The following is a 14,819-nucleotide window of genomic DNA, read 5'->3' on the forward strand; positions in this document are numbered from 1 at the left end:
GGTGTCTGTAGAAAACTGAGGCTGGGGCACCTAGACTCTTGCTCTTGGAATGATATGGTATTAATTAGTGAAATTACTTCCTCTGGCTAAACAGGTGCTCAGAATTGAGTTCCTGCACCATAAACTGAGGAGTATGAGTGTCACCTTCAGAGTATCAGGGTCCCCCCTTTTGAGTCAGTTTTACCGATTTTGTTTTTCATCTCCATTCCCATCACTTCCCCGTAAGTAGCCAATCTGGTGTTTTTAAAATGCCCTTCCAATCTACCTTTTATTTGTTACATAGAAATAGGTGTAGCCTTGACGCATGCAGAGTGTTTTTCTATAGGTGTCTTTAATTAAAATGTTACTGTACATAAGTATTGATAAATAAATAAAAGGCTAGAAGGATGGAGCAGCAGACAGATTGGAAAGAAAAAAACAAAACAAAACCCTCCCCAGACTTCTGAAAGCCAAGAAGCACACTTTACTTTTCTCTTTCATACCATGAGACATACTAAAAATGTATTGTTGATGGGACCGATTTGGTGGTTTCTTTAGAGTCTCACTGGATAGACCTCGACGTTTGCTTTTCTAATCTAGTTAGTTATTTCCTATGTATTTGTGGGTTTTAACAGTTAGCATCTTCTCTGTACTGTGTGCTCTCCTTTCTAACTAGCGTGGAAAGAAGAGACCCCCTGGCTGCCTTGGCCCGGGAATACGGTGGCTCCAAGCGCAACGCTCTCCTGAGGTGGTGCCAGAAGAAGACGGAGGGCTACGCGGTAAGGGGCGGTGGCAGCCAGCGTCCAGCGGCTCGGGCGGGCGGGCGGGGTCCTGTGTCCTGTCCTGCGTGTGTACTGGCCTGGCTGGGCCACTGTGCCTGTCACTGTCGACTTCTGTTCTCACAGGCGGGGTTGCCAGGGAGGGAGATGTCTGTGCGGCCCCAAGGACCCCGTCGGAGAGGCGGGCGGGACTGAAGGCCCGTCTGTACTCCCAGCAGACGTGACCTCAACGCAGGCCTGCGTCTCTTACGGGAGGGGGCCTTTTCCTTTGCTCAGAGGAGGTATAAACCCCCAAGCAGGGTGCCCGACAGGCTGCTCAACCCGAGCAGACAGCTTTCGCTAAATCATCTTCCCAAAGAGGGAGCCGTTTCCTAATTCACATAAAGGCCCCACGTGGTGGACCTTCAACTTCTTCTGTTACTTTAGGAGTTGCTTGCATTTCGTTGAAGAGTTTCGGTTTACGGGGACAGTTTTTGTTTTCCGTGGAGTTTAAACAAGGAAGTAATACCTGATATAAGTTTAAGTTTTTTTATTATGAAATTTCATACACAAAGACAAAAGTGCGTCAAGCGTGAATCATAGTTTCATGAATTATTGTCAAGTGAAAACCCATGGAGTTGCATCCAGAAACGGCACTGCCGTCCCTCAAACCCTTTGTGTGATTTTCCTGTCATAGCCCCTCACAACTCCCACAGGTACCTTTGTCCTCAATTCGGTTCCTGATGGCTTTCTCCAAAAGTGTGCGTCCCTAAATGCCACGTCCGTTTTGCCCGCATTTGAACTTTATATAAATGGAAGTAAAAACTAGTATTTCCATCTGTCTTTTTTTTTTTTTTTTAAATGGGAATTATTTATTTATTTATTTTTGGCTGTGTTGGGTCTTCGTTTCTGTGCGAGGGCTTTCTCTAGTTGTGGCGAGCAGGGGCCACTCTTCATCGCGGTGCGCGGGCCTCTCACTATCGCAGCCTCTCTTGTTGCGGAGCACAGGCTCCAGACGCGCAGGCTCAGCAGTTGTGGCTCACGGGCCCAGTTGCTCCGCGGCATGTGGGATCTTCCCAGACCAGGGCTCGAACCCACGTCCCCTGCATTGGCAGGCAGATTCTCAACCACTGCGCCACCAGGGAAGCCCCCCATCTGTCTTTTTAAGTTAAGTTATTGAGATTTATCCACGTTGCTGCCTATAACTGTAAGTCTGTTCATTTTCTTCACCCATCAGTAACCTATTGTATGATCCCACCATTATTCATTTATCCCTTCTGCTGTTGATGGGCAGGTGAGTCATTTCCAGTTTGGGGCTGTCATAAATCCTGCTGGTATGTTCTTGTACTCCTCTTGGAACACACACACGTGCTCATTCCTTCTGGATCTATACCTAGAAATGGAACGGCTGGGCCACAGGATGTCCGTGTGTGCAAGTGTGGTAGATCGTGCCAGCCAGATTTCCGAAGCAGCTGTATGGTTTACCTCCCACCAACGATTTATGAAATTTCTGTTTTCTCTACCTTCTCCCCAGCACTTGCCGTTGTCAGTCTTTTTGCTGCTGGTCATTTGGACACGTGTGACGTGGGGTCTCACTGTGGCTGTGACTTGGTGTTTCCCTGCTGGAGGGTGAGGTTGAGCTCCTTTTCATGTGCTCACTGGACATCTGTCTGGGCTGTCTGTCTTGGGACACCTGCTCAGGCTTTGTGCCCATTTTTAGAAGCAGATTGTCTTTCTTTCCTTATTGCTTCCAGGAGTTCTTTATATATTCTGCATACCAGTCCTTTGTCAAATAGACAAATATCCTCTCCCAGGGTGGTTGCATTTTCACTCTTTTGTTGAACAAAGTTCTTCATTTCAGTTAAGTATAATTTATCAGTCTCTGATGATTAGTGCATTTTGTTTCTGTTTAAGAAACCTTTGACTATTCCACAGTCATGAAAACATCTTCTTACATTTTCTTTTGGAAGTTGGATTGTTTTACCTTCCCGTTAAAGAGACGCCCTCTTTAAAATGGCCAACTTCTCCACTCTCCTTATTCAGACCCAGCCTCCCATACCTTTACCCCATTTTTCTAAAAATTCTGAAGCCGCTGGCACCACGACTCTCCTTCCCCAACCTCCAGCTTTTAAGGGTGGCAAGAAAACAAGGCCTTGGCCGAGAGCCAGCCCAGACGGCAAGGCAGCAGCTGGGATATCTTTGTAACAGCAGCAGTCAAGCGTCTCAAAATCAGACTCTGCCCAAGAAGAGAAGTGTCCCGTATATGTGACATTAAAAAAGGAAAAGAAAAAATCAGGGTAATGACCAATAATAGAGGCTCCCAGGGTACAAAGGAGTCAGGGAGGAGAGCTGGTTACAGGAGGTTTCAGGGTGAAGGAAGTAGGCCTGGTAACAGAAAAGTGAAAATGGGAAGGAGTAATCAACCAGGCACGAGGTCCAACCATGGCCGAGCCCGTGGTCGAAGGGACTGTCATTTCCCCAATTTACAGAAGTGGGCTGAGGGACGTGCTAGAACAGGTACGAAAAGACAATTAAAATTTTCAGAAGGAATCAGCCCTCGAACGTGGAATGTCATTATAAGTAGGTCGCAGGAAGGGATTAGACGAGACATTTCCAGTTGTGAGAGTGAGAATGACATTTCCTGATGTAGTGCTTTGTTTTGCTTTGTTTTTTGTGAACATTTTGAACTAGTTTTCAAAGCATCTCACGTTGGATGAAACCCAAACTCATTTTGCCTGCAGAATATCTTCCATTCATTGTTAAATCTCTGTAAACTTGGAGAGAAATACAAATCATTATGTGTCTGATTTATTTACTCCTCACAAAATATTCTCTGTCTAGACCTGTTTGTTTAAGACAGGCCTTTAAAGCTTGTTCTCTCCAACTTGGGAAGCCAAAAGTAAATTGTAGAAAACTCAGACAGTTTAAAAACCATCTTTTTAAAAACCGGTAGCCATGTAATTTTGAGTGAAAATGATTTCTTTTTACCCCACCAAAGTGTAGCGTGATGGATTAGATTAGAACTCTCCTTAAGGGACTTCCTGGTGGCGCAGTGGTTAAGAATCCGCCTGCCAATGCAGGGGACACGGGTTCAACCCTGGTCCGGAAGATCCCACATGCCGCGGAGCAACTAAGCCCGTGGGCCACAACTACCGAGCCTGCGCTCTAGAGCCCGCGTGCCACAACGGCTGAAGCCCGCATGCCACAACTACTGACGCTCACGTGCCCAGAGCCCGTGCTCTGCAACAAGAGAAGCCACTGCAATGAAGAGTAGCCCCTGCTTGCCACAACTAGAGAAAGCCTGCACGCAACAATGAAGACCCAAAGCAGCCAAAAAAAAAAAAAAAAAAGGAACTCTCCTTATATTAATTCAATGAATTTGTATTGAGGTGCCAGTTTGGAGCCATGTAATATTTAAGTGCTGGGAATGGAACAGGCAAAATCTCTGCTCCCGAGGAACTTACATTCTCATGGGGAACGACAGTTAATTAAAATTTAAAAGTAAAATATGTACTGTATTAGCCAGTGGAATGTGCTAGGGAGAAAAATAAAGCCAAGAAGGAGGCCTGGGAATGTCGGTCGTGCGGATGCAATTTTAACACAAAGGTCGGAGAGGGGACATTTGGCTGATGGCTCAGCTCACCTGGAGAAGGCGAGGACTCATGTTTTCATCAGTGTTTCTCTCACACCAAGTACTAGGCTCGGAGGTCATGGCCTTAGTGATGCATCAGCTGGAGTTGAAGTAATGCGAGGTGCCTGCTTCATTTGGCGGCAGCGAAGGTTAGAACGGCCAGCCAGACCCTCGGCTGAGCCCCCGGCCCAGCCTCCTGGGGTCTTGGGGCTGCCCCAGGCTGGAGGTTGGGCAGTAGAGCCTGAGCAGACCTGCACTGTGGACTGGGGCCTGCACTGAGCCAGAAATGGCTCTCGTTAAAAGGAGACCCTTCCAGATGGTCTGCTCAACTCAGATTTCCTTGGATCCTTTTGGGAAAAAGTCAGACTTCCAGGGAAGGCCCTGCAGACTGCCCTCGGTCTTGGGCTTGGCGCTGGTTATGCCTTTAGCTGTATCCCACCCGACCCACGGAACCCCTGCTACTCCCTTTCTTCATCTGCTTTTAGTTCCCTCTTTGGGGTTATGGCAGAGAGATTTCCATCTCTAAAGAACCAGGAAGCGTTCTACAGGGGCGGAAAACCAAGATGGGGGTGGGTGGGGTGAGCAGAATTCTAAGAATGATGCCCGGTGACCCTCGCCCTGTGGAGTTTCCCACTGTGTATGTGACAAAAGGGAGATGACCTGGGTGGACCTAACACATGAACCCGTAGAAGCCGAGAGTTTTCTCTGAAGCGTAAGGACCCGTACCGTCGGTGGGTTTGAAGGTGGAGGGGACGCGTGGGGAGGAGCTGACAGCCAGCGAGGAGACCGGGACTTTCCAGCACGGAGGCCCTGCAGCGCCGAGGTCCTGCCGACACCCGGGAGACGCCATGGGGGTACCCCGCAGTTCTGGAGTGGACCTGCTGGTGCTGCAGGGTCCTTTGTCCTTCCTCTGCTGTCCCGATGCCCTCGGACCTCAGCTAGGCTAAGGGTGCTCGGCTTGCTTGGCCTTCTGCCGCCCTTAGCTGAGGGACCTTGACCTGTAACAATGACGAACGCGTGGAATTCAGCCCGGAATCTTGGCAAGGTCCTGGGACCTCCCAGGAAGCAGGACAAGGCGCAGCACACACCCCCCCCCCCCCACCGCCCTCTGCAGGTGGCACCTTGGCTGCGTTCCCAGGGCCCTGCCAAGCCCTGGACTGTGGCCGACACTGGCAATTTGATCAAGGTCATATGGCAAACTTAAGAGGGTGAGTTCTGGCAACACCCTGAGTCAACTGGGAAGTGGATTCTGTCCCAGAGCTTCCAGGGCAGAGCCCGGCCCGGCTGACACCTTGACGTCTGAAGCAAAGAACCCAGCGGAGCTTGCCGGGACTTCTAATCCACTAAACACGAGCTCACAATAAATGGGTATCGTTTAAGCTGCTGCAGCAACAGAATGCTGGTAGAGTGGAGTTACTGGGATCTGGACGTAACAGAGAGAACCCCAGATTCTTCCTTCGGGTCAGATTATTTACTTTTCGTACGTGATCAACCAGGGACAGACTTTTCTTCTTCAGGCCATTAGTGTACCATTCATTGTATGGTCAGCTCACGCTCAAAAGGCCCAAACTCCCCATGACTGTCAGGGAAGGATTTTTAAAGACAGAGAGGGAAAGGGTTGCAAGGTGTATAATCAGCTCGTGCACACCCTTCTGGTTGGCTGGAGGTGAGGTAACAGGGTGGTGTTTCAGGAATCTTAATCATCAGCCTTCTGGTTCCAACCAGTCTGGGGTCTACGAGCTGTGGTCAGCCTGCAGTCACCATCCGCCGTCTGGGCGGGGGTCTTAGTTCCTGCAGAACAGCTCAAAGATACGCATCAGGTTGTTCTGTGTATCCCTTGGGAGGAACCTGGACTCTGTCTTAATGCTGAACTATTGTTTCTTGACCACTTGTCCTTTCTTTCCGCATTCCCTCCTTACCTAATTAGTAACTGCTTAAATCTGCTCTTTGGAGCTCAGGAAAAACCTAGGAGACTGAAGCCTTTTTTCTACAAAAAAGAGACAGGGCACACGGAGGCTTTTGTACCCGGGAAGGCCCCACAGGATCCTGCTCTGTTTCAGTCCCCCCCCCCCTTTTCTTTGATATACTCCTCCGGAACGGGGCAGGACATGGTAGGGAATAAAGTTTTTAGATAGAGAGGTTTATCATAAACTCCGCAGGGGAATTCGATTTTAGGGGGATCCAGTTTCAGAGGGAGTGACTGGGTACAGGGTTTCTTTTGTAGGCGATGAAAATGTTCTGGAATTACATAGTGGTGGTAGTTGTACAGCCATGTGAGAACACTCAAAAGCTACTGAATTGTACATTTTATAAGGGTAGACTTTATGGTATGTGAATTATATCTCAGTAAAACTATTATTTACTTTTAGGAAAGGCAGTTAGAAGAGCTTCTGTAGAGAGATCAAGGAGATGGCGGGTGAGATGTAGGTGGGGGCAGGGTAGGAAACCAGTACTTAAATTATAAATCTTATCAAACTATAACTTTAACAAATGTATCCATGTATTACTTTGGGCATGTATACTGCCCATGTATATTAAAAAATAATTGAGGGACTTCCCTGGTGGTGCACTGGTTAAGAATCCGCCTGCCAATGCAGGGGACACGGGTTCGAGCCCTGGTCTGGGAAGATCCCACATGCCGCGGAGCAGCTAAGCCCGTGTGCCACAACTACTGAGCCCGCACTCTAGAGCTGGTGAGCCACAACTACTGAGCCCACGCGCCACAACTACTGAAGCCCATGCGCCTAGAGCCCGTGCTCCGCAGCAAGAGAAGCCACCACAATGAGAAGCCAGAGCACCGCAACGAAGAGTAGCCCCCGCTCGCTGCAACTAGAGAAAGCCCGCACGCCGCAACTAGAGAAAGCCTTCACACAGCAACGAAGACCCAACATAGCCAAAGATAAATAAATAAAATAAATAAATTTTAAAAAAAATTGAAAAGTAAAATGGAGATACGCAACGTGTGGGTCCTCTAGTTTTTATTTGGGAGGTGGGATTCACACGTGTTCACTTTAATATCATGATTCATAATCCAAATATATTCTTTGTATCTATTGTTGTGTTATGACATACAGTTTGGAGGTGAAGTCTGAGGGAAAAGGCCATAAAAGTGTGTTACAGTCAATAATTAAACCAGATCCTTTCTGACAAAAACTTTAAAGTGGAAGAGCAGAACACCTAAGGAATTACAGTACAAAGAATGGGCTTGAAAATCAAACATAAACCTAAAAGACTGATCGCACATTTTTCAGAAAAATGGGACTTCTCCAAGTGGTATACCTAAAATGTCCTTAACCCTGAATGGCGCATACTATAACTCAGAATTTTCTCATTTTGGCCTGGCTCGTCTTATTTTTTCACATTTTATATCATCGAAGCTTTTGCCATTTGAAATAGCATAACTCTGATCCTGTTACACTAAGTAACATTTAAGTCTTGACTCAGATCAGTGTTCAGCCAACCATGGTCCGGGGGCCAAATGTGGCCCACCACGTGTTTTTCATGAATAAAGTTTTATTGGCACACGGTCACATCCATTCATTTACATGTTGCCCATGGCTGCTTCCGTACTACAAGAGTGGAGTTGGGTAGTTGCAAAAGAGCCCTTCCCGGGAAAAGTTGGCTGACCCCTCCCTTAGACGAAGATGTACAGAAGTATCCCCCATCATTCAAACCATATTTGGCTTTTGCATGTCAGAGAGCAAGAAGCCAGTGTTCAGATGTCAAGAGATGTCAAGAGACTTACTTGAAAATGTATCTGAATCTGTTCAGTTTCTGATTTTGTATTGCACGAGTTGAGCTAGCAAGGAGATAGCTGTGCTGTCACGAAGGCCCAGACATCTTTGAGCCTGTTTTTAAGCTCTCAGCTAGCAGCTACACATTCTTCTGTGTTAGAGAAAAAAGCAGTCTTTGTGTTGTCCAAAACAAACCTTATTTTGCATCTGGAAAGAACACCCACGTCCTTGTCCCCGGCACTGTGTTTTTCTGTCTCTGCTTCCCAGACAAGCACCAGCAAGTGCCTAACCAATAGCGAGCAGCCTGTGCTCCATCAGGCCACTTGGGGCTCCGTTGGTTGTTTTCTTTTTTGAGACAGGTCTCTTGAGAGGTGCAAGCACGATTCAGAGAATGTAAAATGCTTTGATTTATTTATCGTCATTAAAGTGGCTCTTTTCCTGCATTATAAAGATAGATTCCCAATAGTAAACCAATGTCCTTATTGGCCTGTACTCTGTGGAGGCCCCTTTTCACCTGCTATCTCTGCTTCTGCAGCTGTTTATGAAACACGGTGATTTGTGAAGACATTTTTCTTTCACATTTCAAAAAATTTAACTATAGTTGATTTACAATATTGTGTTAGTTTCAGGTGTACAGCTTCAGATTCTTTGCCATTATAGGTTATTATAAGATATTGAATATAGTTCATGTGCTTGCCATACAGTAAATCCTCATTGTTTATCTATTTTATATATAGTAGTGTGCATCTATTAATCCCCTACTCCTAATTTATCACCCCCCCTTCCCCTTTGGTAACCATAAATTTGTTTTCTTTGTGAGTCTGTTTCTGTTTTGTAAATAAGTTCATTTGTATCATTTTTTTAGATTCCATGTATAAGTGATATCATATGATACTTGTCTTTCTCTGTCTGACTTCACTTAGTGATAATCTCTAGGTCCATCTGTGTTGCCGCAAGTGGCATTATTTCCTTCTTTTTATGGCTGAGTAACATTCCATTGTATTTATGTACCATGTCTTCTTTATCTGTTCATCTGTTGATGGACACTTAGGTTGCTTCCGTGTCTTGGCTATCGTGAATAGTGTTGCTATGAACATTGGGGTGCATGTATCTTTTCTAATTAAGAGTTTTTGTCTTTTCTGGATATATGCCCAGGAGTGGGATTGCTGGATCATATGATAACTCTATTTTTAGTTTCCTGAGGAACTTCCATACTGTTCTCCATAGTGGCTGCACCAATTTACATTCCCACCAACAGTGCACGAGGGTTCCCTTTTCTCCACACTCTCTCCAGCATTTGTTATTTGTAGATTTTTTGGTGATGGTCATTCTGACCGGTGTGAGGTGATACCTCATTGTGGTTTTGACTTGCAGTTCTCTAATGATTATCGACGTTGAGCATCTTTTCATGGGCCTGTTGGCCGTCTGTATGTTGTGGAGACATTTTAAATGGCACTAGGCATTGTCTTACAACCTGAGGCAACAGTAGAGCTTGTCTGGAGAATCAAGATGAAGTTGTGGTAGACGTGCGGTCAACCCGTAACTCCTGCTGGTTTTATCTCGTGAGCCAGTGCTCAGGAGCCCCCCTTTCCTGCTCGCAGTTGTGTATGCACGCCCAGATGGATGAAATTCTGAGCAATAAAAAGGTTTTTCTGAACAGCAATATCAAATGAAGGTTGTAGGTTGTGAGGTTGTGTGCACAGCAGGTGGGGAGGGTCTTCCCCCACCTTCACCTACACAGATCGCAAAGCAGCCCAGTGACACCCTCACCACTGCCGATGGGTCCGGGAAGGCACCCGATCTAAGCCAGGGGGTTCGGAACTAGAACTGAGAGAGACGTGCCTCTGATACAGCACCGGACACTGTGCAGCGTGTTTTCGTCGCTGTGCAGGAAAGAGCGGGCGTGGCAGGCCTGAGGAGGCTGTGCCCACGAGGCTGCCAGCCAGGGGGCCTGGGGCTGGCGTCTGGGGACTTGGATTTCGGGAGGGTTCCCACCGTTCCCAGAGCTGATGAGAGAAGCTCACTGTGCCTGAACAGTTGGTACAAACACTGTGGTTTATGCTGAACCTCTGCTCTCCCTCTGGGAGTTTGGAGTTTGTGTTCATACAAGGTAAAGGGTGTCTGCGTGACCAGCCCCCAGAAGAAAACGCTGGTGCCGAGTTCCCGGAGAGCCTCCTGTGTTCTCACGGCTCGTCGCCATGTGACTCCGCCTGGAGAGGACTCTTGGAAGCCTGCGCGCCTGGACTTGAGCCCACAGGGCTCTTCCCTTTGCTGATCTTGCTCTGTGTCCTTTCACTGAGATAAGTCTGTGCACAGATTCATCACCGTGAGTGTGACTCTGGGCTGAGTCCCGTGCATCCTCCGAGTGATGGCTGAACCTGAGGTGGAGGTGGTCTCGGAGACCCTGACGTGGCTAACCGACCAGGAGAAGAGTGGAGGACGGAGAACGGGTCAGCTGCACGGGGAGATGGCCAGGTAATAAGACCGAATGAGACCCCTTGAGTCTCCTGGCTCCAGCATCTCAAGGCTCAGCAGCATCCTTTTTGGGTACCGTTGGCTTCTGTGAGACACTGAAATCTTTAGGACAGATTTCCCCTTTTCTTAAAACAGTTCCGGTTGGGTTCCGTTGCTTAACAGTTCTAGCTCATACAGAAGGATCATAACTGATCTTCTCTTTACTTCTGTGTTTTCTGAATATGAATATTTTACAGTAAGCATTTTTTCCTTTTATTATTAGAAAAAAATGGTGCTATTTGCTTTATTCCTTATTTGTGTTTTTTCAATTTAAAACAAAATAATTCTTTGGGAGAAAATAAAATAATTGTGTATAAACAGTGACATAGGGACTCCCCTGGTGGCACAGTGGTTTAGAATCAGCCTGCCAATGCAGGGGACACGAGTTTGAGCCCTGGTCCAGGAAGATCTCATGTGCCGCGGAGCAACTAAGCCCGCAAGCCACAACTACTGAGCCTGCGCTCTAGAGCCTGAGAGCCACAACTGCTGAGCCCACGTGCTGCAACTACTAAAGCCCACGTGCTTAGAGCCCGTGCTCCGCAGCAAGAGAAGCCACCGCAATGAGAAGCCCGCACACAGCAATGAAGAGCAGCCCCTGCTCGCTGCAAGTAGAAAAAGCCCGCACACAGCAACGATGACCGAGTGCAACCAAAAATCAATCAATCAATCAATTTATAAATAAATAAATAAACAGTGACAACTCCTAGCCCATTGCTCAATTCTACCCTCTAAAAATATTTTTTATAACAATTGGGTATTTTTCTTTTTTTTGTAAATTTATTTCTTTATTTTTGGCTGCATTGGGTCTTTGTTGGCGGTGCACAGTCTTCTCATTGTGGTGGCTTCTCTTGTTGCAGAGCACAGGCTCTAGGTGCACGGGCTTCAGTAGTTGTGGCACGCAGGCTCAGTAGTTGTGGCTCGCGGGCTCTGGAGCGCAGGCTTAGGAGTTGTGGCACACGGGCTTAGTTGCTCCGTGGCATGTGGGATCTTCCCGGACCAGGGCTCGAACCCGTGTCCCCTGCCTTGTCAGGCGGATTCTTAACCACTGCACCACCAGGGAAGTCGCTGGGTATTTTTCTTTAACTCAAGGTTTCTCAGCTTTCACCCTGCTGATACTTAGGGCCAGATCATTCTTCCTATGGAGGCTGCCCTATGCCTTGTAGGATTACAGCAGTATCCCTGGCCTCTACCCACTAGATGCCATGGCGTTCTCCTAGTGGTGGCAACCAAAAATGTCTCCAGACATTGGCAGATGTCCCCAGCCAGGAGAGGGAGGGGACAAGATTGCCCCTGGTTGAGAACCACTGCTTTAAACATACAAATGTGTGTATATAAACTTACTTTACAAAAATGGGATCGTATATTGATCCGTGATGAACATTTCAGTTGGTGTATTGTGGTCATCTCTCTATTGGTGCATTTAGAGCTACTTTATTATATTTCATACCTGCATAGGTGTTCACGGTGTGCGTCACCATACTTTATCTGGTCTCCTGTTAATGAACCTTTAGGTTGCTTGTTGCTTTACATTTGAATTTCTCAGGGTTCTTTGCTACAGACCACTGAATCCACTCCAGGTGTTTCCACTCCAGGTGTTTTAAGCAGGAAGGGGTTTGTTTAGGAAGGGTATACTTAGCTCACAGAATTGTTGGGAGTATTAAAGACACATACTCCAGGCTGAAATTCTAGAAACATTGGGTTGGCCAAAAAGTTCGTTCGGGTGCTTCGTAACCTCTTACTTAACATTCGAACGAACTTTTTGGCCAACCCAATGACTCCCAAATTGTACATGTCAGAACTGACCTGCCAGGGGAGCTGCATCCGTGATTACTGGAGCTGTGGGCTCCAGAATCAGACCGCCTCTGCTATGGGGTGGGCTCGCAAAGTGGACGCCACAGCCTTGCCTCTTTCCCCGTGTGACTCAGCTCTGAATCCGTCTCATGCAAGTGCCTCTGATTGACAGAACCCAAATCACATGCTGAACCCAGGCTGCATGTGTGTCTTGGAGATGTGCTTTTCAACTTTGTAGGTCCTTGAAAGGGGTTAGATGACCATTGTTTAAAGCAATCCATAGTATCTGTCCTACCACCACCCCTAGAAATGCTGCCGAAGGAACAGCAACAAAAGTGGGGAGTTAGGAAATCCAAGACTCCAAGACTCTACAAAAGCAAGAAATAAGGTGGCAAAACTGTCAGGGCCAACCTTTTCAGAACTCTGAAATCTAATCAAAAACTTACAGCAACCAGGGGGAATACGTAATCGGTGAAGGGGGAAAATCGCCCACAGAATTCCAGGCAGAGAGCTTCCCCCGCTAGTGTCCCCTGCACCCCCAGCTCAGTGATAACTGTGAAGACGGGGGCCACTGTTCCTTGGGCAGCTCGCTAGTACCAGAGGGCGCCAAACAGACCTTGCTCTCCGAGGACTGTGGTTGTGCGTTTTGACCTGTTGGTGGTTCCTTAAAGACAGAGTGGCCTCCCCGGTAAAAGCGTTTGAAGGCAGAGGTATTCTGCCTCCCAGGTCTAGGGGTGGGCGGGTGGTTGAAGCAGAGACAGACCGAGCAACCCGACAGGAGAGCCTGGGGAGGGAGGTATGTGGGGATGGGGCTGGGAAAAGTCCCCGTGTATCCCGAGAATCTAGAAGCTCAGGAAGGACCTGACAAGGCCTGAGCTCTGACCTCTGGCCGACCTTCAGGCTCCGCCGCACAGGCAGAGCCGCCCTGCAGAGACTGGGGAGGTCTCCCGGCGTTTGAGGGAATCTCTGTCCAGTCACTAGCTGGTCACTGAACTAACAGAGCGGAGACTGCAGTGACTCGCTCGGAAAAGAATACAGACTCTACAAAACTAATTCAGAGAAGTCCCTGCACAAACAGGCACCACCGCAAATGGTAACAACAAACCCTGCGGAGGGAGAGACTCTGACTTCCCGAGTTGCCACACGGTCATGCTCTAAATGCCAGTTTGCAGTAGAAAGTTACAGATACGCAGAAAACCAAGACAGTTGGGCACCGTGCACAAGGGGAAAAAAATACAGGAACCGTCCCTGAGGAAGCCCAGACCCTGCACTTACTGACAAAGACTTTAAACCAACTGTCTTCAGTACACTCAGCTCAAGGAGGCCCCGGCCAAAAAACGAAAGGAAATCAAGGAAGGGATTCATGAACAAAATGGGAAAATCAGCAAAGAGATAGGGAGTATAAAAAGGGACCAAACAAATTCTGCAGCTGAGAAGGATTAGAACTGAAATGAAAAATTTGAAAAGTGTTGGCAAAGATGTGAAGAGATTGTACCCCTCGCACCGCTGGTGGGAATGTAAAATGATGCAGCCTCTGTGTATTTCGGAATTTACCTTCCCATTGCTAAATAGCACGCTTATACTGCTGTTTCTTGTTTCTTATTTTAGATGTTGTGTCTTGACCTCCTCCTGTGAAAGATGAGGGTTTATCTTTTTCACCACCCCCGGTACTTCCTGTCTTCCCATTCTCCCCAATGTGGTTGTGCGTATTTGGAGTTTACGTTAAAATGATACAAATGTTATCTGTGGATAAGCCATGTAATAGTATACATTACGTTTTCTTTTCTGTGTAATCTTTTGTTTTACTTGTATTTTTAATCATCTTTGTGTTTCTTTGTTTACTTTAGTTTTCTATATGATTATCACTAATTCAATCCAAACCCTCTTGGAATATCTCCTTATATCATATGTGTGAGGGATTCCACCAGTTTCCCTCTGAGGAATCTCTCCTGAGCTTTCTGACCTCCTCTATCCTGGCTTGTCCTCTGTGCCTGGTGCCCAGCCGTCAAACCGTTTCACTGTTGTATTTCTTTTCTTTTCTTTTCTTTTTTCCTGCTTTAGTCACCTTTATTTAGCACAGTAGTGAAAGTCCCAGCCAGAGCAATTAGGCAAGATACATAAATTAAAAGGCATTCAAATTGAAAAGGAACAAACAAAACTATTCACAAATTACATGATCTTATACGTAGAAAATCCCAGAGAATCTGCAAGTTGCAGGGTACAAGATCAACACAAAAATCAGCTGTAGTTGTATATATTCACAATCAACAATCTGAAGATGAAATTTAAGAAAACAGGCCTTTTCTGGCAGAAATGGAAAAGCTGATCCTAAAATTCATATGGAATTGCAAGGAGTCCTGAAAACCCAAAACAGTGTTGAAAAAGAAGAACAAAATAGTGATGACTTTTGTG

General features: G+C 46.9%; 1 protein-coding gene across 2 annotated transcripts in view; it reads left to right on the top strand.

Moving 5' to 3' along the window:
- Window positions 1-14,819, top strand: part of SPECC1 (sperm antigen with calponin homology and coiled-coil domains 1) — a 248,034-nt gene that overhangs the window by 195,257 nt on the left and 37,958 nt on the right. For both annotated transcript variants that reach the window (XM_057535572.1, XM_057535571.1), the window contains one exon: window positions 656-758. In XM_057535572.1, coding sequence (XP_057391555.1) covers window positions 656-758 — 103 coding nt within the window. The remainder of the gene's footprint in view (window positions 1-655; window positions 759-14,819) is intronic.

Source organism: Balaenoptera acutorostrata, chromosome 20 (assembly GCF_949987535.1).
Source record: "Balaenoptera acutorostrata chromosome 20, mBalAcu1.1, whole genome shotgun sequence".
In the NCBI taxonomy this organism is placed as follows: Eukaryota; Metazoa; Chordata; class Mammalia; order Artiodactyla; family Balaenopteridae; genus Balaenoptera; species Balaenoptera acutorostrata.